Genomic DNA, 25,135 nt, shown 5'->3' with positions numbered 1-25,135 from the left:
ATCAAGAACATTTTCCACAACATAGCACGCTATCACACAAACTTTTTGCCCAAATTACACAGCAGCTCCAAGAAACAGGTACATTCACCATGAGGAGGCAGAACTGTGGTGCTCCACAGCAATGCCACATGCCTGAATTTGAAGATGATGTACTGCATCACATGTAACGAGATGCGAACAATTTCACATGCAATGGGTGTTAACCACATTTGGGACATTCTGCATGAGCAACAATTGCAGAGACAGAGGAATATCTGATGGCATGACTTCTAGCCACTGCACTAGAAACTCAAGAAACATCAGGTGGAATGTAGAGCATGTACCAGAACACGCTTCATAGGTACAATGTCTGTAACAATGTTGTGGGCGCCACATCAAGCCACTGTTGTAATGCATCAGTACTGTTCTGTATGTACAGTATACTGAGTTATTTTTTGTTTTGGAATAATGTAAACACGTATTGTTTCAATGTTAATACAAACAGATGTGCTTAAGTGACAAATGGATGTTTCGTTATGTTTCTTTTCGGACTGTTGCCTAATAATTGTACAGCATCACACCTACTTCAATATCTGAATTGAAATTGTCATAGAACGGAAACAATACATTTCCAAACATGGGTTCCTATTCAAAATATTGTGTACTCACTCTGCTCAACAAGTTCTAGAAGTTTGTAAGAGGAATTTCCGAACACCCTGTGTATGACTATGTATATTGTTATTAATTTATTTTCTTCTTACACCATACTGTGTGTTAGAAACATTAATTGTGTGGTTTTTTTTTCCACTGACTGCCATTCATATTTCATTTAAGCTAGTTTCTAACAATGTTACTAGCAAAATGAAAAAGATGTTGAATTTAAATTCATTCTTAATTCAACAGCTTTAAAATGTTAATGTAATATTAACTTGTGGACACAAAAAATATTCAGCTGTTGACATTGTGGCCTGCAGAGACTACAAGGTTGATAACCCCTAAATCAAGGAATATACTAAGTCCATTGGCCAAAGCCCTTAAATCTGTGCTGTGGTGATACTTTAATTTGGAAAATTCAGGATGGAATGTAAAAAATATTATGAGAAGGAAAGTTGCTACTCACCATATAGCAGAGATGTTCAGTCGCAAATAGGCACAACAAAAAGATTTTCATACAAAGCTTTCAGCCAATGGCCTTTGTCAACAATAGACATACGTAAGCGCACACACACACATTCATGCAAATACAACTCACACACACGACTGCAGTATCAGGCAACTGAAACCACAGTTTCAGCTTCAGTTGCCTGAGGCTGCAGTCGTGCGTGAGTTGTGTTTGCGTGAGTATGTGTGTGCGCATATGTATGTCTATTGTTGACAAAGGCCATTGGCCAAAAGCTTTAAGTGTGAAAATCTTTTTGTTATGTCTATCTGCGACTCAGCATCTCCGTTATATGGTGAGTAGCAACTTTCCTTCACAATTTCTTAGTATCAAAATGTTCTGTACAATAATACATGTTCTTGTTATCTGTAAGGAAGCTCGATGAGAAAGACTACCTATCTAGCCTCTGTTATTGTTTGGGTGTTTATACTCACTGATGGTACAACCCTTTGGCTGTGTGTGTTTTTAGTTTCAAACCTTAGGACCACTTTGATCCCATGAACAGCTAAGGACCTGTACAATCTATCCGGGCTGAGCATGGAGTGGATACCTAAGCCTCACAGAAATGATATACAGAAGGAAGATTGCTAACGACGTTTTTGCTTCATTACCCATCCATGTAACACTCTTTGGGGTTGACTCCCCTTTTCATATATATACACTGAAGAGCCAAAGAAACTGGTACACCTGCCTAATACTGAGTAGGGCCCCCGTGAGCATACAGATGTGCTGCAACATGCTGTGGCATGGACTTGATTAATGTCTGAAGTAGTGCTGGAGGGATTTGAGACCATGAATCCTGCAGGGCTGTCCATAAATCTGTAAGAGTATGAGGGGGTGGAGATCTCTTCTTAACAGCACATTGCAAGGCATACCAGATATGCTCAATAATGTTCATGTTTGGGGAGTTTGGTGGCCAGCGGAAGCGTTTAAACTCAGAAGAGTGTTCCTGGAGCCACTCTGTAGCAATACTGAACGTGCAGGGTGTCGCATTGTCCTGCTCAAATTGCCGAAGTCTGTTTGAATGTACAATGGACATGAATGGATGCAGGTGATCAGGCAGGATGCTACGTATGTGTCACCTGTCTGAGGCATATCTAGACATATCAGGGATCCCATATCACTCCAACTTCACACGCCCCACACCATTACAGAGCCTCCACCAGCTTGAACAGTCCACTGCTGACATGCACAGTCCATGGATTCATGAGGTTGTCTCCATACCCGTACACGTACATCTGCTCGATACAATATGAAATGAGACTTGTCCAAACAGGTAATATGTTTCCAGTCATCAATAGTCCAATGTCGGTGTTGACAGGGCCAGGTGAGGCGTAAAGCTTTGTGTTGTGCAGTCACCAAGGATGCATGGGTGGGTCTTCGGCTCCAAAAGCTCATATCAATGATGTTTCATTGAATGGTTTGCATGCTGACATATGTTGATGGCCCAGCACTGAAATCTGCAACAGTTTGTGGAAGGGTCACACTTCTGTCACATTGAATGATTCTGCTCAGTCATTGTCGGTCCCATTGTTGTGGGATCTTTTTCAGGCTGCAGCGATGTCAGAGATGTGATGTTTTACCATATTCCTGATATTCACGGTACACTCGTGAAATGATTGTATGGGGAAATCCCCACTTCATCGTCACCTTGGAGATGGTGTGTCCCATCGCCCGTGCGCCGACTATAACACCATGTTCAGACTCACTTAAACCTTGATAACCTGCCATTGTAGCAGCAGTAACCGATCTAACAACTGCACCAGACACTTGTTGTCTTACATAGGTGACACAGCGTCACATTCTGCCTGTTTACATATCTCTGAATTCGAATACGAGGAGCACAACAACAATCAGAAGTTATACTTGCAGCACAGAAATGGCTGTGGTACTGTTGAAATTTGGGCCCATTTTCACCAATCACATTTCACAAAATAGATGAGGGACATACGGAAGATTGCACTTAGAATATGCAGGAAAACAGGAATTAATGTTTAGACAGTAAATGAAATTTCTAGCATCAAATAGCATATCTCAAATGCCACTTCTTCTGAGCTGCACAGACAGGAAATATCCCTACAGTACAGGCTTTGTCCCTGCAATCTTCCCACCTAAACCACCACTAGGCACCATCCTCTGTCCACTCCCTTACCAGTTTCTTAATCATTTCTCTCCTGCTTCAACATTATGCTCCCCTTTTTGTACTCCCCCCTTTCTGTCACTAAATAAACAAATGTCATGTGGCACCAAGGCCTGGCACCAAGCTTTTGATTGGGTGCCATTTCGGTGACTTGCATGTTCTAATAACCAATGGCATCCAGTTTTCATTGAACGGTCACCTATCCAAGTACTAGCCAGGCCCAAAGTTGCTTAGCTTTGATGACTGAACAGGAACTGGTGTTATCAATGTGGCAAGGTCATTGGTCTTAAGTCACTGGTATCACTTTTAATCTACATTTTAATGCTGACTCTGTGGATAACCTGATTTCCAAAATACATCACCACTCCCTCCTCCCGCTGTCACTGTCACCTGAATTTGGCCTCGCAAAACCTATGCACACCACATATCATCCCATTTTGACTGCCCAAGCCTATCCTTTCCTTTCATTACACCCATTTACTTGCACACTTCTTTGTAAAAAATCAATGTTGCAGCAGCTACACATGTTGGTGTGTGTGTGTGTGTGTGTGTGTGTGTGTGTGTGTGTAAAAAGAATAAACTGTAGCTGGAAAGCTGAGGGGGAGGGGGGGGATGTGTTACAATCTTTTGTCTGCAGCAAGGTGGTTGCCTTGCTTAGATTTTGGTTGGTGTTTCTAGCCAGGAATTTTATTATTGTATCAAGTAAAATGTCCAACTACAATGAAAAGCATGCCACTGAAGTTTGACTGGTAATTCAGGATTTTGAAACCAAGCAAATGTCTTGTACACATTTTGTAAGAAAAATTTGTAATATGATCACAGGAGTCTCTTGCAAATATATTAATAATTATTATGCAAATGAAAGGAGATTAATACCTTGATGAGGTCCAAACACGAGTCCCACATCATTGCGAAACAATTTGTTGAGATCTGCAGAGGAGTTCCTTGTGTGCCTCAGGTCGAGTGATGCAGCACGTGAGTGACCGACAGCTGAGCGACTTGCAATCGCCCGCAAGTCGGCAGAACTTCTCGAAGCAGCATTTGACGACGAGACTCTGAGATCCAGAGAGGAATTGCGAGAATGACCACCTGCAGGAGATGGCCTCTGAGAATGCGTGTGAGGTGCAGGTAATGTTGCCTGTGGTACAGGTGCAGTCGTGACTCCAGCAGAGAGTGAAGCCATTGGAGGTGCACTGGGAGGAGTAGAAGCAGCTGCTGCAGTGGCACCATTTGGTGGTGCCTCCGGTGGAACACGAACAATAGAACCAGGCCGAGCAACATGTGCAGCTGCCAATATATCTGGCTGCCCAGAAGGTGCCGAAGTACTTGTATTTGGTTCCTGAAGAGGTATACCTGTAAACACAGCATAAGGAAAATCAGCACAAAAGACATACACATACACATGACACAGTCTAAGAATCACCTTCAAGGCTGTGATATGAGTAAAAGAAAACAGAAATACAACATGTGCCACTGCAGAATATTATGCAGCTGTTTATGGTAAAAAGGAAAGTTTATGGTGTGCATGAGCTGGTGGTTAAATATAGCTACCACTATTATATTCTTAACTGATGCTGGTTATATTATGAAAGTATTTTTGAACTACATTATATGTCCTTTGTACAGGTCAAACGCCGAAACTGCTACTTTTACAAGAGCCCTACCCATACCAAATGTGCATAACTCTCTGGACATACTGCAGAACCACCTCTGTTGTGATCTGCGGGTACATAAGTACAGGCATCTGAGGGTACATAAGTACAGGTACTATGTAGAAACTTTGTGTACATTTTATCAGTTTGAATCAAACAGATGAATTGCTTGGATTCAAAGGCAAAGTGACTGTAGGTCTTTGATCAGAAAAGCACTGAACCCAATCATCATTTTTCCATTTTTGTAATCTTGCCAAGTACTTAGTTTCTACAGATGACTGAATGCTAAAGCGTATTGCACAAATAAATCATCTCTCTCCATTTTGTTGCAGAGATTTCTATCGTCACTCAAGGGAAATCTTAAGAAATGCCTAACAAATGGCATTTGCACTGATGAGTTGTAGCAAAGGTAAAATTCAGTGGAGCTTCAAAGATGGCCTGTGCCTTATTTCCTGGTTTGGATTTGGATCAATGATAGGATATTAAATTCTAATTTTTATTTGGCTCAATGATTAAATGATTCAAGATGTTCCTGGAAAGATAAAAGTGTTAATAGTTAGGAATCACTTTTTCTGTAGCAGTACAATAATGTTGCTGTCCTTAAACCTATGGCCATTACATAGTGTTTCAAAAAAATCATAAGCATATTTGCTGGACTGATTCCCGATCTTAAATTCATTAAATACTTTCCGGAAGAGCTGGAATGTCAGTTACATGTTAGCTGCATTTCCTCAAAAACGCAGAACAACTACTCATAACACTTCAGGAAGTTGGGAAATATATTCCACCTTCAGTGTATTAAAACTTAATGATAAGCCCTTCTCAGATACTAACCATTTCAATAGTAGAGAAAATGTTGCCGTTGCCATTCTTTCTAACATGAATGATGCCTTTAGAAAGACGTGCAATAGATCACAAGAGACTAAGCCTCTTACATGTAAACTTACCCTATTTATTTATTTATTTATTTACATAGTTTACACCTACAACTGAGCACTAAAATCAAACATAAAACAACAGAGTCTACAATGATTAAGTTTAGGTCTTAGCAGTCAGCAATTTCTTCATTTCCCAAAATTTCTTCATTCACTGTGATCTGGCTGCTCGTCCTTCTGCAGATATGACTTACTACTTCTGTTCTGATGGTCTGAATGTCAGCCATGTGTATTTGTTCTTCAAAAGCAGTTTCTCTTCTCTGTGTTGAATTTGGTGTGTGGTGATGTTCAATTCATCCAGATCACTTTGTACTTCTTTAAACCAAATGTTTTTGGTTTTACTGTACCAAGAGTAGTCAAAAAGTTGTTTCAGGATTCTAGTATTTGGTAGGAGAGATACGTGGCCGAAAAATGCAATCCCTCTTTTCTGCATTGTATCGATAATGGATTTACTTTCTTTATACACTACTGAATTGGGCAAAAGTCTCCACTGCCCATTAACTTGATGTTTTTACTGACATTTTCACCAATCACATCTCACAAAAATAGATGAGGGACATACAGGAGTCTGCACTTACAATATGCAGGAAAACCATCAAGTTCGTTTCACTAATACTGTAGTTTTATCAAGATCTAATCATTAATATGCTAGACTGGTCAGAGGGGCCATAGATATTCTACACAAAAACAGCTTTTTGAAATGAAGAAGGTTTTAAATCAGGCAAGTTAATCGGTATTGTGAAGATCATCTTAGCTGTGTAGGATAAGTGCAAATAAATTACTAGTTCTACCCTGCAGATGGCTTGTTATGTATGGATCTGATTGGTGGGTATCAGTGAGTTCTTTATAGCATTTCAAAGCAAGTATGTGGCTTGAAGTGACACTCTCTCATGCTATGTCGATACCAGGAAAGTTATTCAGTGTGTTATATTTGTAAAAGGTTTTACACGTGTTAAGTGAAATTAGCAAAACCAGCATCTCTGGTTACCTTCCGAACTAACCTAAGCCTTGGGCTACACAGACAAGTCGTATCACCACAATCTGTAATGGGGGGAAAAATTATCTTGTGACATTTGTTGGCTGTACCAACTCACAACCAATCTATCACATTCCAATCTAACTTAGACCTCAGGCTATACCACAGTTTAGTCTGAGACCACAGCTGTCATTAAATAAAGGTGCAAAGCAGAACAGCAACATCATATTTGTCAGTACAGTTGCCACGTCCACCAGTCCTATATAGATCTAGTACAATCTAAAGTGCCACCCAAATTAACTAAATGACATATTATTAATGAACACAAACAATATAGAAACAAAAATATAGCAAATGTGATTTACCTGCACAATAAGACTGAATAAATCATCTGTTGAATTCTTATTTAAAGAAGGTCCAAAAATCATACTTAAGTAAAATTTCACGTTCTATCCTCAAATTTCAATAATAAACTACAGATATAAAAATGTCTGTTCATTTAAACAGTCATCTACAACAATTTTGTGGGAGGTGACAGCAATAAAAAACAGCTGAAGGTAAATTTGACAATTACAGTAGTAAAAAGACAAGACAAGTAGTGAACAAATAGGATAAGTAAGAGCTGAGCGTAAATCACTCTTCAAATATAACTGGCTGGAAATGAACTTGGCAGCAAATAAAAATTAATGAACTTAATGAATAGAGATGATAAACATTTTAAAAGTCAAATGAAAAAAGACAGTATGAGTCAGAAACAAATAAGCAAAAGAGTAACAATTGTGGTAGCCCAGTAAACTGGTTTTTCTTAGATAAAAAAAAAATAAAATATGGGAGGTTTGTGGGGAATGAGCATGAATAAAATAATATATGTTACATTATGGTTACTGTCACATTTACTCATTCTCAAAATTCCTTTTAATGGACAACAGCATAACAAATGTTAAATCTGAAGTAGATGACCCACGAAGAAAAGACTGTATTAGAATTATACAAGCTCTATGAATTATAGACTCCACCACTTTTTACAGTAAAAGTAAAAGAAAAAATCCGAAAGTGTAATACGTTCTGCAATAAATGATGATAAAATTTCCGTCTCATTAGAGATCGAAAAATGAAATAAATATTTGGGTGTTTATTTCTGAATATGTGATGAGTTCTGAAAGGTTGGTGAGTCAGCTATATTACAGGACAGCATTAATTTCTGCGACGGAAACGAGCAGCTACAAAATTCATCTTTTTGGATTTCCAGCATGCTGGATTAATAACAGAACAGCAACTTGAGTTAACCAGTTTTATGTAGAAAACAGCCAAAGTTACAAAATACAGTTACATTTGTTTAACTGATGACCAGTTTCAGGATCAGTCCCCATTCTCAAATCATCCAAACAAAGAAAAATGTGTACTCCATGATAGCATTCAAAACACGTTAATATTGTCCATGCCTGTGTTTAAGCCATTACTCAAGTTTACAGAGACCATTCATTGGCAGGACAACTGTTTTGCGTATGCACGCTGCCAACCATTGTGAATAAACAACATTGTGCGCAATACCAATAGCACAAGTGGTATTCAAGGCTGTGTGTGTATTTTTCTGCATGTATTAACTTGCGAAAATTCTGATTAATATCGACATGATTGTTTTCAAAATTTCATTGAAACTGCGGTCGACAATCAGGAATCTGCAGCTCTAGCATTGAAAGCTGTTTGGTTCCTGTGTTCCAATACTGACAGCTAGAGGCTGTTTTCAAATTATAACCAAGTACTGACAGATAGACGGCACAGTCTCTCTGAAGACAACACTGAAATAATGACAATGCTGTCATTCAAAAAACTGTCTACAGAGTGAAAATGTACTTGCTTTAGTGCTACTGTAGATCTATCTTTGTAAGCTCATTGCCCTATTCTTCGTAAAAAACTATGCATATTCTCACTTTCTCAAATGTTTACTAATTTTAATTTTTACTTCTCTGAAGTAAGGATGAACTATGCTTCTTCCGTTTATGGATGGATTTCTGTTTTCTCTTGTTTTACCCCATTTGTCCAGATCTTGGTAAAAACTGCAGAAAATGCAGTACATAAATGAGGATTCCTACCAGTTGTATACAAGTGTCAAATAATAATAATAATAATAATAATAATAATGAGAATACATTAAAAGAAATTATTTTTGTATTAAAAGACTATGTTACTGATGGGAAATAGAATTTAAAACTTGTACTGAAACATATTATAAGCTTTGTTTCCAAGAAACATGTACCTTTTGTAAATGTTTATAAATATTTTGTTATTTAGGAATACCTAAAAAACCTTCAAGCTTTCTTGGTGATATTCACACAGAAAAATCTCTTGGGAATGCAGCCAAGAGATTTTATTTATTAACAACAGCACTGCAAAAGAAAATATTTTTCTTTACATTAAAAGATTATCTTCTAAGTTTCATTATTGCTATTCCGTAAGAAATTTCAACCATTTAAGATAAATATTTAAGTTGGCGAGAAAAACTGTCAAGTGTCGAAAGTAGATTGCAGACCTGAAAAAAGGGGAGTTCTGTATATTTTTTAATCTGCTGGGTACATCCTTGATAGATAATTTGTTTCACAGTATTTAAAATATATGTATCACTCCACACCATTCTGGCCAAGTGCAGTATACAAATGTTAAAAATTGAAATAATAGTCTCTGTTACAGATATTTCATTGATGATGCGTTTCATGCTTCTAGCGCATTTTCAGCTCATTCTTGAGCCGCGGAGACCAGCTTCTGTGGTCTACACAGCTGAAGAATGATATGAAGAAGTGCAAAACATTTCATCAATAATATATCTACAACAAACTGTTATTTTCATTTTTAACTTTGGTATTTGTTTTTAAATAATTATTTGTGTCAAAATTTTTTGTTAAAATAATATTTCTCTACACTTGTCTTGTGTTTGGCCCACCCTGTCTTAGGAATAGTTCCATTTCCAACACATCATTGAAAAATGGTTAAATATGACAAAAATAAATAACTGATAATAGAAAAAACTTGCCAGAAAATAACACCAAAAAATGCAAAAAATAACACCGATTTTGGCCATAAAATAACACCAATTTTTTCTGTCCCTATCTATAATCTGTTTTATGAAGGAAGAAAGTGCTTTCTTCTTTAGTGCTATGAATGCTGGTAAGAAAAACAATCCCAGTACAATGTAGCAGTAAACTGAAATAATGAAATGAAGGCACAACTAAAAACAATAATACTTCAATTAAGAACAAATGCTAGCAACAATGAAACTTCCACAAAGAATGCAATAATAAAGAGCAACTGAGCAACATTCAATATTTCTTGTGTTAATGTTACCTGGGTGATTTCCTGTTAAGTGCGCTAGGGGGTCCCATTCAGCTACCCCTGATCTTGTTCTACTTTGGTCTGTAGATTTGCTAAATGACTATAGGAATATTTACAAATTTCTAGTTTCCCCGGTAGGGGGCTATTAACTGAAAGGTGCACAAATGTCACTGAGACATTTCAAAAATATTAGCCATATATTCAAAGACCTGTAATTCAGCAAATGATTGTGGTACATCTGCAAACTTGGCAAGATTGTTGAACAGTTTATACTGTGCACATTACTGTGACTGCTGTTCTCAAACACGGGATGAGTTGTTTGACATTCGTAAGCACCTGGAAATCGACCAGACTACTGTCAAACGATTGACAGCAGCTGCAAATTGGTGTGTTGGAAGAGTTTCCGAGAGTTGTGTACCTGTGATACCTGTACCAGATGTACCTCAAGTACTATCCTCCCCTGTGGATCCTGTCTCCTCTGCAGAAAGTTCAGGATCTGTCATTGCCCATTCACTTGACAGTGAGTGGCGTGTCAATGGCAGGTCTAGGCATACTGTACAGGGTGGACGGGAACCAGGGAGGACTCAGACTGTTGTACCAACACCCTAACCAACAAATTCAAGGTGCTGATTACCCATCCACTTCACTGTGAGTGGTGTGTCAATGGTAGGTCTAGGTATCCTGTACAGGATGAACAGGGACCAGAGAGGACTCAGGGTGTTGTACCGATCCTCCAACCAATACATTCAAGGTGCTGTCTTTCACTAAAACTGACCCAGTGGGATTCACTTCACCTGTCATGGGGAAACCTGTTTTGTCCAGCATCAGGAAGAGGCAAATGCAAAAGGGTAGGGGTCTGTTAATTGTCAGAAGTTCAAACGTATGGGGAATGATGGTACCCCTTAGGGAAATGGCAGCAAGGGACAGGAAAGGACACTAGGTGCACTCAGTGTGTATGCCTGGGGGCCTCATTCAACATGCTGAAGAGGCTATACCCAGCCACTGGGGGAACAGGATGCAACCAACTGCAGATTGTGACACAAGTTGGAACAAATGCCTGTCATCTGGGCTCCGAAGTCATTCTTGGGTCATTCCAGCGACTGGCAGAGAAAGTTGAGAAGACCAGCCTTGCGCATGGAGTTTCAACAAAGCTCACAATTTGTAGCATTGTCCGAAGAAATGATTGTGGCCCTTTAGTTCTGAGACAAGTGGAAGGACTGAACCAGAGACTTTGAAAGTTCTGTGACATGCTACGCTTCGAATTCCTGGACTTGCGCCATAGGTTTGAGAACTGTAGAGCCCTGCTAAATGGGTCAGATGTGCAACACATCAGAGGCTGCTACTCAGGTAGCTGACTGTGTACACAAGAGTTTTTTAGTTAGGCGACTCTCCATCCAATACAGATAACGATAACTGTAGGAAACTCAGAAGTATCAGTGTAAGATTGAAAGAATGCCTCCCACAGGTGAGAGTAATAAAATCCTAATGATAAACTGTCGAAGCATTTGCAACAAAGTGCCAGACTTTGAAGCACTCATGAAAAGCAGTGAAGCTCACATAAGAATACGCACAGAAAGCTGGTTGAAACCTGAAATTGATAGCAGTGAGACTTTTTGGGGAAATTTTAAGTGTATATCAGAAGGATAGGCAAATGGGAAATGGAAATGGTGCATTTATTGCAATAGATTAGAAACTCAAATCCACCAAGATAAGAATTGAAGCTGCATGTGAGACTTTTTGGGCAAGACTCAGTATCAGGGATGGGCATAAACTGATTATTGGATCCTTCAATTGCCTACCACACTCATCTCCTGATGTAACCAAAAACTTGAGAGACAATCTCAGGTCACTTGTACAAAATTCTCCAATCATACTGTTATCACTGGTGGAGACAATTAACTGGGAAAATTACAGTTCTGTTAGTATGGGCGTGATTAGACATCCTGCAAAACTTTACTAAATGCCTTCTCTGAAAACTAACTAGAACAGATGGTTAGGAAACCTACTGATGACGGAAGTATATTGGATCTAATGGCAACAAATAGATCTGACCTCTTTGAGGATGTCCGCATTGAAACTGGTATCAGTGACCATGATGTGGTTGTGGCAACAACGATTACAACAGTACAAAGGAAAAGTAAAAGAAGCAGAAAGATATATACAGAGTCCACCAGAAAAATGTATGCACACTTTAAGGAATGAAAAGAGTTACTTATGTGTTTATTTTACATTTAATAATTGATCACACATGTTGTACAACCTCCAGTTTAGCACATGGTTACTTTAAATGTTCAAAATGTTCACCATTGGCAGCTATACACATAACAGAACGACGAGTGGTCACAGCGACTACGTCAATCAATGTTACAGTGGAGATTGCTGCACATGTCGCTGTAATCTCCTGGCGAAGTTCCTCCAGCGTGCGTGGACTACGTCGATAAACGTTATCTTTCACAGTTCCCACAAGTAAAAGTTCATAGGTGTTAGACCTGGTGACCATTGAGGGAACTCAATGGGTCCTCTTCATCCAATCCAATGGCCTGGAAAATTGCTATCCAGGAAATCCCGTACTGCTAGGTGGCAGTGTGGTTGCGCCCCATTCTGTTGGTAGAGGACCTCTTCATCAGCTCCATAAAGTGCACATATACCTGGCAAAATTGATGTGCATAACATTTCCAGGTACATTCCTCCAGTGGCAGTAGCATCAATGAAAAATGGTCCTACTAAGCCCCTAGATGATAGTCCACACCACACATGAGCTCCTGGTAGATTGACCGCTTTATCCAAATAAACATGCGGGTTTTCCGGTGTCCAGTACACACTGTTAGGCCGATTCATGGTTCCATTAAGTTTAAATTGTGCCTCGTCACAAATTGTTCATCATCAGTTACCATTTGCTGATACGATTCACAAAATTGCACTCAGTGATCAGGATCGTTGTCATTAATCGCATGCAGTAATCGTGAAATGTAAACTTTACACTTTGCAGTTTCAGAATTATTTGTACACTTGTACTGCTAACCCCCACTTCACATGCACATTGCGTAGCAGACTTCTGTGGAGAATTAACAAATGTTTCCAACACGAGAACCGATGAAGCAGGACTTGTAGTTGTACGCTGCCTTCCTGATCTTCCTTTGTGAATATCAAAAATCGTTCCTTGCAATTCAAACTTGTCAATGATGCGTTTAACTGTTAGGCGGGTTGGCAGTTCTGTTTCAAACTCCCGTCTTCACTAATGTTGCACTTCAACGGCATTATTAAACTTGAAAAACCGCTTCACAATATATTTTTGTTGCTCGAATGTCAAGTGTGCTTCAGCCATCTTGTTTTCTCAATACCGATATGAAAGTACTAACATCTGTTGAGCCAAAGACCATACTACAACGTACTCATAACTCAAATCAAACGTCAATATTGATATCTCGCCAGAGCCTAACAAAAAGTGTACACTTTTTCTGCCGGACTCTGTATATGTTAACAAGATAAAAAATCAGTAATGTCATATCTCCATGAGGAACTTGAAACTTTCAGCACAGGTTAGGAGCATGTAGAGGAACTCTGGCTCAAGTTTAAAAGAATAGTTGACCATGCACTGGAAAGATATGTACCCAGTAGAACAGTTCATAGTGGGAGGGAACCCTCTGGTATACAGTCATTGTAAAGAAACCTCTAAAGAAACAGATAATATTGCGTAGTATGCGAGATATGATACTGCGTGAAGAGTTTGACAGAGCACTGAAAGATCTGAGTCGAAACAAGGCCCCAGGAGTAGACAACACTCCATTAGAACTACTGACGGCCTCGGGAGAGCCAGTCCTGACAAAACTCGACCATCTGGTGAGCAAGATGTATGAGACAGGCGAAATACCTTCAGACTTCAAGAAGAATATAATAATTCCAATCCCAAAGAAAGCAGGTATTGACAGATGTGAAAATTACCGAACTATCAGTTTAATAAGTCATAGCTGTAAAATACTAATGCGAATTCTTTACAGACGAATGGAAAAACTGGTAGAAGCCAACCTCAGGGAAGATCAGTTTGGATTCTGTAGAAATGTTGGAACACATGAGGCAATACTGACCTTACGACTTATCTTAGAAGAAAGATTAAGGAAAGGCAAACCCACGTTTTTAGCATTTGTAGACTTAGAGAAAGCTTTTGACAATGTTGACTGGAACACTCTCTTTCAAATTCTAAAGGTGGCAGGGGTAAAATACAGGGAGCGAAAGGCTATTTACAATTTGTACAGAAACCAGATGGCAGTTATAAGAGTCGAGGGGCATGAAAGGGAAGCAGTGGTTGGGAAGGACTGAGACAGGGTTGTAGCCTCTCCCCGATGTTATTCAATCTGTATATTGAGCAAGCAGGAAAGGAAACAAAAGAAAAATTTGGAGTAGGTATTAAAATCCATAGAGAAGAAATAAAAACTTTGAGGTTCGCCGATGACATTATAATTCTGTCAGAGACAGCAAAGGACTTGGAAGAGCAGTTGAACGGAATGGATAGTGTCTTGAAGGGAGAATTTAAGATGAACATCAACAAAAGCAAAACGAGGATAATGGAATGTAGTCGAATTAAGTCGGGTGATGTTGCAGTAGGTACTGGGAGATGAAGAAGCTTGCACAGGATAGGGTAGCACAGAGAGCTGCATCAAACCAGTCTCAGGACTGAAGACCACAACAACAACAGGTGTAAAACACACTGTACAGCTACAGATAGAGAGATGTTGAATGAAACACATTTGGCTATCAAGAGAGCAATGTGTGATGCATTCAATGACCAAAGTAACAGAATATTGTCAAATGACATTCCACAAAATCCAAAGAAATTCTGGTCATGTGTAAATCTGTTAGTGGCACCATAGTTAGTGTCCAGTCCCTCGAGAATGAGACAGGAACTGCAACTGAGGGTAGTAAAGCAAAAGCTAAAACGTTTAACTCCATTTTCATATATTCCTTTAAAAAGGGAAACCCAACAACATTGCCTCAATTTAATCCTCATACCACTGAAAAGACGAATGAAATAAGTATTAGTGTCAGCTGATGTTGGGAAACAGCTAAAATCATTAAAGTTGAACAAAGCTCCAGGCCCTGATCAAATCCCTCTCAGATTCTATACTAAATTTGTGGCTGAGTTAGTCCTCTTCTCACTATAATCTAGCGCAGATGCCTTGAAGAAAAATCCATGCCCAGTTCTTGGAAAATGGCACAGGTCACACCCCTCTACAAAAAGGGTAGTGGAAGTGATCCACAAAACTACTATCCATTATCCTTGACATCAATTTGTTGTAGAATTTTACAACACATTCTGAGCTCAAAAACAGTGAGTTATTCTGAACAGAATAACATCCTCAATGCCAACCAGCATGGTTTTTGAAAACATCGATCATGTGAAACCCAACTCTCACTTTTCCCACATCAAGGCAACCAAGTAGATGCAGTGTTTTCTGATTTCCGAAAAGCATTTGACTCAGTACCACACCTACGCTTATTGTCAAAAGTATGATCATAAGGGGTATCAAGTGAAATTTGTGACTGAATTGAGGACTTTTTGGTAGAGGGGACACAGCATGTTATCTTGGATGGAGAGTCATCATCAGATGTAAAAGTAATTTTGGGTGTGTCCCAGGGAAGTTTGCTGAGACCCTTGCTGTTCATGTTGTATATTAATGACCTTGCAGACAATGTTAATAATAAAATCAAGCTTTCTGCAGATGATGCTGTTATCTACAACAAAGTACTATCTGAGATAAGCTGCATAAATATTCAGTCAGATCTTGTTAAGATTTCAATATGGTGCAGAGACTGCAACTTGATTTGAATGTTCAGAAATGTAACACTTTGCACTTCACAAAACAAGAAATGTATATCCTATGGCTATAATATCAATGAGTCACTGTTAGAATCGGCCACCTCATACAAATACCTGGGTGTAACACACTGTACGGAAACGAAATGGAATGCACACACACGTTCAGTCGTCGGTCAAGCAGGTGGCATACTTCGGTTTATTGGTAGAATACGGGAGAACTGCAATCAGTCTACAAAAAGAGAGTGCTTACAAATCACTCATGCGACCCATCCTACAATATTGCTCAACTATGTGGGATCTGCACCTTACTAACAGGGGATGTTGATCATATACAGAGAAGGGCACCATGAATGGTCTCAGGTTTGTTTAATCTGTTCTAAAGTATCACAGAGATACTGAGGAAACTGAAATGGTAGACTCTCGAAGACAGATGTAAACTATTCCAAGATAGTCTATTAACACAGAGAGATTGCAAGGAGAAGATTAGAATAATTACTGCATGCACACAGGCATTCAAACAATCATTCTTCCCACGCTCCATAAGTGAATGGAACAGGAAGAAGCCCTAATAAGTGGCACAATGGGAAGTACCTTCTGCCATGCACCTCACGTTAGTTTGCAGAGTACAGATGTAGCTGTAAGCATTTTGCAATTTGGTTTACTGTTTTTGCTCGAAATGGCACGCAGTTAAGTTATTGATAAATTTGGTCACAAAAATGTTTCTCCAAAGTTCGTGTCAGTCGATCTCTTTATGTAGCTGGATTAGAAACCTCACATTTTGCAAACTTTGTTGCCCAGAAGTTTGTTTATAAAACCAACAAGTGTTAACACTTTTGGGTTCAGTTCTTGAGACAGACAGGGATGAAGTTACCCAAAACCAAATTTGCTGCCCAAGTAAATCTCAGATGGGTCACCTGACCCAAACTCAAGTTAGCTATCACTTAAAAAGAGTATCTTTTTCTCTAATATACATAAAATTGCAATGAAATTATCCAGCAAAGATCTCATGCAAATGACAATTGGGTCATTCCAATGCAATGTGGAAATAAAGATTAAATATCAACTTTTACGGAACTTAGTCCTCTCTAATGCCAAATTGACACTAAAGCTTTACATTTTATTGTTTTGCTATAGCTACATTTATCACAGAAAAAATAATTTTTTGGATAGTGCATAATGATGGACGTTCCAACAGGCTTTTCATGCATGATGCTGTTGCATACAGAGACGATGTAACAGTGGAAAATAGCAACGAAATGCAAGGAGACCTGCAGAGAATCCATGCTTGGTGTTGGGATTTGCAACTGACCTTCAAATGTACCATATTGTGTATAAATAGGAACAAAGTCTCATTACTGTATGATATACAATTGCAGTGCAATGACTGAAAGCGGTCACATCCATAAAATATCTAGAAGTATGCCTACAAAGTGACAAAGTGCAATGACCAAATAAAACTAATCATCCCTAACATGGATGTCAGACTGAGATTCATTGCAAGAATCCTCAGGAAATGTAATCCACCCTCAAAAGAAATTGCTTGCAAAACCCTCATTTGACCAGTACTTGAATATTGCTTGTCAGTCTGGGATCCATACCAGACAGGATTGAGAGAGGAAATGGAAGAGATCCAAAGAATAGCAGCACATTTCGTACAGGTTCATTTAGAAAGCACAAAAGTACCACAGAGATGTCCCGCCAACTCCAGTGGCAGACACTGCAAGAGCTGCATTCTCCATCGCAGTGAACCTCACTGTTAAAAGTTTGGGGAGTGTACATTTCTAGAAGAGTCACATGATATATTGCTTCCTCCTACATATGTCTCATGAAAAAAACATGAAGTTAAAATTAGAGAAGTTTAAGCTAACATGTAGGCTTACCAGCAATTGTTGTTCTTGTGAATCACTCATGAATAGAACAGAAAAAGGGGAAAGGGGCAGCAGTACACAAAAAAAACCTGCGCCACACACTGGAAGATGTCTTGCAGAGTACAGATGTTGATAGCTTGGTGAAGATGAGCTACAGAGTTCAACAAAAAGTTGTAGAAATGCTCGCACTTCGTTAGCCATGAGTCCAGACCACCCCCGTGTTTGAGGAGGAAGGTGATGCAGCAGTCAACTATAAGCTATTGCAACAATATGTGAAGCACAAAATGTTCTCTCAGGTGGACAACTTAAATTCAACTTTCTAGTATGTAATGTCCCGCAAGTAGCATGAAAACTATGAATATTTATGATATATTAGGTTTGCAAGTTGTAAGTTTTCAAATTTTTAGAAACATATTAAACAAGAAAAAAGGACAAAACCAAAAGTTGTGATTCCACCCATCTGCTTTGACCCATGACATCACCATCTGCTTCGAACCGTGACATCATGAAGATGGTAGACATCAAGCGTACACAATACAGCAATGACGACATCACTCATTACACGACAAACAAAAATAAATAAGATGTGAAATATTTTACTCAAGCAATAGCTCGAAACTAACGGGCCAGTCATGAGGAGTCCGTGTGGAACCAAGCCAAATACATGACAATAAGAATAAGGACACCATTACGAAACAAAAATTAACCAAAAAATCAAGTACATGAAATTCTAAACGTTGAACACAACTAAAAAATGTAAAAACAAAAAACGACTGGGAAAGCAAATTTCATGTGACTTGTATAGTTTAAACGAAGACCATGATATCGGTAACCCACACACAATTTGAAAATCCAGAACTGCAAATTTCACTTGACCCATACAGTTCAAACTCTCCCAACACTACAAAACCAAACCGCAACTCAAAAACCTGCTCTGCACCACAAATATCACTTGTCATTTATAGTTCATACAAAGTGCTCGATACCATGAACACACACAACTCCAAAATCTGGTTACTTAATTTCTACTGAGCTGAAAAAATGTATTCAGCATTACAAATTTAATCTTCCTTATTTTTGTAGGTGACATAATACCAGTGATCGGAATAACTGATGCTTTCAGCAAGTGAAGACTTGCAAAGTATTCTTTTGGTAACTATGCTTCGAGTTGCCATTTGCTGACATCCAATTCCAGCAAAAAGCTGTTAAATAATATAGAATTTTCTCCCAAAGAGAAGGAACTGTTGTTGAATCATTCTGGTCAGAGCTTCAGTGATAATTGTACAATTTCTCTTCATTATAATGCTATTTCATTGACAAACTTTGAACTTTTGCAAAAATCATGCTGTAATTCTTTTCCAATGAAAAATCATCACAACTGGAAAAATTTAGTACAGTTTAATGAAACTCTGTCAAAAAATCTGAACAATTTCAATAAGCATGGTTCAGATGGGCAACGGTTGTGTTTAGGCTGCAGTGTTGCACTACAATTATATGCAGGTGGAAGCCTGCAATACAGTTCACAGCAGCTTAAATTCTCTGAAGGCTTCCCCTCTTAATATCCACAGGATTAAATAAATATGATTTAAAAGGCTACATCAAATGCAATGTTAATCAGGCACGAAGCTTAATAGGTACGCAAGTGACATCTGCTAGAAGTGTCCACCCCAAAAGAAATGCAAAATTAGTTAGCAAGTTCAGGCAGAAAGAAATGCATAAGTTGTTCTGATTATATGCAGCTGTTGTCAGACTTGAAGCAAAACTCTACTCAAGCTGTCAAAATTCAGGTTCACACATTAACTTCAGGGAGTTGGTACATTTAAAAAAATCTCTACAGAATTTTGTGTCTCAGAATGAGTAATTCAGACAGCCAGGAAGTAGAAAAGTTAAAAGGGTGTGCTAGTAGCACCAAGGAAAACACAGGCAGAGACTTGTCTGATGGAGTAAAGAATCAAGTGCTCCAAATTATGTAGATGCATTCAGCAAGCTCTGCCCTAGCATGAAAGATTATGTTTCTGTCAGAATTGATGGCACAAAAGTTCAGGAATAAAAGCAACTGTTGCTAAACAGCCTGGAAGGAATGTTATTGTTTATCACACCAGAAACTTCCTTTTCAAAATTCTATGAACTCAGGCGAAATGTTGTCACTCTGTCCCCACCTCTCTCTCTCTCTCTCTCTCTCATGTATGTGCAGTGGGAGACAGAATGTTGTCAAATTCATCCTAGACTATACATATTTTATGGGTTTGTCAGCTTGCAGTACTGAATCAAAAGCTTGTATGTTACTTCCTGCAAGACTTGCCTTGCAGGATATGCATTTTAATAATAACTTACTGATATGTACAAGGACACTGATCCTGAAGAAACTGTGGAGTACAAACAGTGTATCCAAACAGATCATGCATCATTTGAAATTAAGCAACCGGTAGACGATTTTATCAGAAAGATGATAAAAATCTCAGACCTGACCAATCAACACTTGTTTCCTAAAAGTAAAATACAATATACCACAACTGTGAAACAAAACCGTAAGCTTGGTGATGTAATTGCTCTGCTATCTTTTGCAGGTTCTTATTGCATTGTTGTGTAGGCACTGTCCAATGTTATCAGTAGAAAAACAGTAAAGCTACTGTGCATCTCACTATTGTCTATTTTGTTCAAAAATGATCAAATACAACGCAAATCTCTACGTGATTAGGGTCAGCCTAAGACATGATACAGCTGCTGCTTAAAAAAGGCTATGTTTTCTCATACTCCAAAATACTGATCTGCATGAGAAACGTTACTGGATAACTGCAGGCCTTCAACGAAAAAAGCTTTCAAGAAAATTTGATGTTTTGCAGGGAAAAAAAAATGCTCTTTTAAATGCTAGCTACACCAAGTGTAGATCAGGCATCCCTTCTGAGGCACAAGGGTTCAAAAATCACTTGCTTTAGAAGCAAATTTGGATTTCGGCAATTTCATCCCTGCTTATCTCAAAAACTATGAACCCAAATGTGATGTAATTTGTAAATTTTGTTAACATGATACCAGGGGTCAACGCAGGCATCCAATCCCACCCGTTGGCTTTGACCCGTGACATAAGGGTGTCATGTTGTGTGATGTCATGACGGCGCGGAGTTTAGTTTATGAGTTGGTTGTGTTTGTAGATGTCATCTTGTTTTATTACGGCACAGAGTTTGGTTGTGTCTGTAGATGTCGTCTTGTTGTATTACGGCACAGAGTTTAGTTTGAGTTTGTTGTGTTTGCAAATGTCTTCTTGTTGCGGTTGGTGGTGTCCTCTGGTGGTATGTGTATGGTCCACGTGTTATGTGGTGTATTGGGTTCATCTGAATGTCGTTGGTCACAGTGTGAATTAATTTGTATTGACTGTAATTGAAGAACGGAAATTGGTTTCAGTGAATTAGCAATTAATTTTTTTATTTATTTATTTTTTTCCCAATTGGTGTTATTGGTTTGCTGTTTGTCATGTTTAAGATGTTTAATTTATTTTGTGGCTTCTTTTGTTAGGTATGGATATGACAGTGAAATTTAACAGTTTCGTGGTTGTGTGCTGAGATGGTGGACAACATAATGCCCCTCATAAAATTTTTGCAGATGTTTGGACTGCTGGCCAAAATAGTCAAGTGCAGTGTCTGTAAAGAGAATATGTGGTTGGCCAGAGTTCTGGCATCTCAGACCAGGGATTATTACATGTGGCGGTGCCGAAGGGATAACCTTTGGCGCTCCATAAGACGCGGTACCTGGTTCGAGAAGTCTTGGTTGGCCATGAGAGAGATAGTTTTGATGACTTATTATTTTTATTATAGATCCTCCATAAGTTTTTGTGCACATGAGACTGATGTGGGTGAGAGGACGATTTTAGATTGGTTTTCTTTTTGTGGGGCAGTTTGTTCAGAATGTGTTAAGTATAGGGGTAAGTTGGGTGGGCCAGGGTTGGTGGTCGAGATAGATAAGTTGCAGTTTGGGAAGAGAAAATAGGGGAGAGGTAAGTCTCCGGTTGGTTTAGGGTGTGGGGGGGGGCATTATTTTTTTTGGGGGGGGGGGGGTATGCAGATTGTGTTTTCAGGGTTTTGGGGGGTGCATACAAAGTGGGAATTGGTGAGGCTAATTGGAAGAGTATATAGAGGAGGGGAGTATGGTAGTTTCATATGTTTTTTCATCTTATCGGGGTTGGGGAAAGAGGGGTTACGATCATTTAGTTGTCAATCATGGTTTAGAGTTCAAGAGACCGGAGCATGTACTAATACAATAGTGGGGATTTAGGGGACGGTTACATCGGTCATAGGGAGGGGGAAAGAGGCGCTCTTCTAACCTGCAATCTCATTTAGATGAGTATTGCTGGCAGATGTGAGTCCCTGGGGAGTATTGTAATTTTTTTTTTTTTTTTTTTTAAGGGTGGTTAGTTGTGGGGGGTTTATATGTGGCGGGGGGGGGGGGGGGGGGGCACATTGTTGGTAATTGTGGATTTAGGTGGGTTGGATGGGGGGTTGTTTTATGATTATGTTGCGGAGGATCTGTTTTGTTGTAACTGACATTTTTTTTCCCTTGTGATTGAGTTTCATTTATTTTTTTATTTTTACTTTTGGGATTTTGGGGGGAGGGTGAAGGTTCAGAGGGGGAGGGTGTTGGGGTTGGTAGGTTGTGGCTGGGTTGAGATTTTTTTTGGTTGAGTTTATTGTGTTTCTGTGGGGGGGGGGGGGGCCGTGGCTGCATTTGATTGGTGTGGCTGACCTAGTGTGTAGCGCCGGAATTTTTTCGTGGTAAGTAGTCGTTTTTTGGGTCTATTGTTCGCGAGTTGTGATGTTTTGTGGGTTTTTTTATGTATTCTGGTTCGGTGTTGTTTATCGCAGGTGTAGGAGTTTGATGTTTTGGTATCGTCACTTGTGGTAGATTCATTTAACTTGAGGGAAGTATGCGATTCAAATTTTTTACTTGTAGGTCAAGGGAAGTGTCTGATGCCAATGTATGGCGTGGTAGGCGTATATATTTTGGTATTGTTAGTTGTAATTGACCTATATAGATCAAGGGAAGTGTCCGATTCCAAAGTGTCGTCGTAGCTCCGTGTCTTTTGGTGTAGTCAGTTGTAATAGAACTATACCAGTCAAATGAAGTGTCCGATTCCAATGTGTCGTAGCTCAATGTGTTTTGGTATAGTCAGTTGTAGTTAACCTACATAGGTGAAGGGAAGTGTCATATTCCAATTTTTGTTGTTTTTGGTGTTGGTTTTGTGGTATCAACAGTTGTGGTCTTCTTACAATTTTTGGGTGCTGGTTTTTATTTTGTGGTATCAACAATTGCGGTTGAGCTATGCAGGTGAAGGGAAGTGACATTCTCATGAATACTATGAGCGTAGCAGAATGTGGGAATTTTGTGTTGTTTTTCTGTCGTCGTATTGTGTGCATTTCTTTGTGTGTTTATATTTAGTTTGTTCCCATCCAAAAACCACCAATTTCCCGCGCTGATCCCGTTAGTTTGATTATATTTTAGGGGGGAGATGTGTTTGTTATCGTGTTTATGTAATGACGTCATAGGCGCCATATTGGAGACACTGAGAATGGTCGGTTCCACCATATTGGTGACGTCATGGTTCAAAGCAAACGGGTGGAATCGAGCGCTTCTGTAATCCCGGTATCAGGTAATAAGACTCAGAATAGGAGAATTTTCTAAATCAGCTACATAAAGTGATCAAGCCATACAAACTTGGAGGAAATTTTATTACGATAAAATTTACTGATAACTTTGAGTGCCACTTGGAGCAAAAATAGTGAGCGAAATGACATAACACTCACAGAATATGTACAATGCAAATTATTCAACTACGTTGCCAAATATTGCGGCTCTACCACAATTATCCGCTAAATGACCTCACTTTGGACATGGCTAAAAATTCTGAAATGTCCCAGACATATTTGCGTACCCTACGCTTAAGAGGCCCCTACTCAAAAACTATTAAAATCTGTGAGACACTAATTTGTTGACTAAATCTCCCTTTGGTCACTTAACGGCTATGTACACCAAATCTGAGCAAAATTGAGTTGGTAGAGCGGTGAGTATGCCTAAAACTAGGCCACGTGGCACGGAATTATTCTATTTAAAAATGATCATAATAAAGTATAATGGTTACCATGGCTTATCATACTTAAGAAACCACTAATGAAGAAACATTATTTGTTTTTAAATTAAGATAACGCTTAACATTGACTAACGCCAAAAATACAGTGACAGTACTCACAAGGTGGAGGAAGATAGCCATAAAACAGGACATCTCCACAGGAGGACTGAGTGAGATCTTCGCACAACATTAACCTCTTCACTAAGGGAGCAATGGCATAATACTCAGCTTCATGTCGGAAAGCACGTAAGTCCACACTTAAATCAATATCTCTCGTCCGCAAATAGTTCAAAATTGTTGCAAACAATTTCGGATCTCTGTCGATGAATATAGCGCCTGTTTCATCTCGCAGGCTTGATATTCGTCCGCTAAGAAGGGCTGTAAAGAAAGAATCTGGCACCCACATTAAAGTTTGCCGGGAAGTTGAAAACCTGTAAAGCAGAAATACGAGAAAAGTATCGACAATATTTCGTGTGTTTGAATTTAAGTGACAAAAAATTGTTACTCATGATAATACCTTGTTCCTCCTACATTTAGATGAACAATGTCACCGTTACTTGGTGGATGGAATGCTGCCATTATTAACAACTAAAATTAACACTGATAACAACACGTATTTACTATTTCATTGTGTCAGTCATTCAATCCAAACAATACGCAGACCATAGCATACATGTCAACAAAAACGATGCGGAATCACAGATGAACAGCTGTAACTCGATTTGTGGTATTCGATAGCCATTCGACTCTGTTAAAACACAGTCGCGACACTCCGTCTCGTTTTTGTTACTCACGGCGATACAGCGCCCCAAGCAGCCAGCAAGCAACACTTCCGAATACGATTTCGGACGAGTGCGAATACAAACGTTAATATTGATTTGTAACATAGTTTTTACAATAGGGAGTCTATGTAGAGCAATGAAAGTCAACAGTAACTGCAAAATGAAACCACATTTGTCATTTTTTAGTTTCCTAAGAGCCCTGGGAGGTAAGAAACGGTATATTACAGGACAGTTGATATACGATTATCTTTTAACGTGCAGTTATTTACCGACCTTTAGTAACAAAAAATTGCTGGTAAACACAAGAAGACCTGTCTTTTGGAAAGATGTTGTGTAACTTCCCAACAAAGTGAAGTTCTGTTCGCTAGAGTTTCAGCCAAATCAGTG

The 25,135-nt window shown here is 39.0% G+C and overlaps 1 protein-coding gene across 1 annotated transcript in view; it reads right to left on the bottom strand.

Moving 5' to 3' along the window:
* LOC126188011 (BTB/POZ domain-containing protein KCTD3) overlaps positions 1–24,690 on the bottom strand; it is a 245,802-nt gene extending 221,112 nt beyond the window's left edge. The window contains exons 1-3 of the mRNA XM_049929427.1: positions 24,484–24,690; positions 24,087–24,397; positions 4,155–4,631 (exon numbers count right to left, since the gene is read on the bottom strand). Of these exons, the coding sequence (XP_049785384.1) occupies positions 4,155–4,631; positions 24,087–24,397; positions 24,484–24,545 (850 nt within the window). The 5' untranslated portion in view covers positions 24,546–24,690. The remainder of the gene's footprint in view (positions 1–4,154; positions 4,632–24,086; positions 24,398–24,483) is intronic.
* Between the last annotated feature and the right edge of the window lie 445 nt (positions 24,691–25,135).

The sequence above is a fragment of the Schistocerca cancellata genome, chromosome 5, assembly GCF_023864275.1.
Source record: "Schistocerca cancellata isolate TAMUIC-IGC-003103 chromosome 5, iqSchCanc2.1, whole genome shotgun sequence".
Taxonomy (NCBI): Eukaryota; Metazoa; Arthropoda; class Insecta; order Orthoptera; family Acrididae; genus Schistocerca; species Schistocerca cancellata.
Note: the sequence above shows the minus strand (reverse complement) of the source record. Positions and strands in the feature narration are given on the sequence as shown.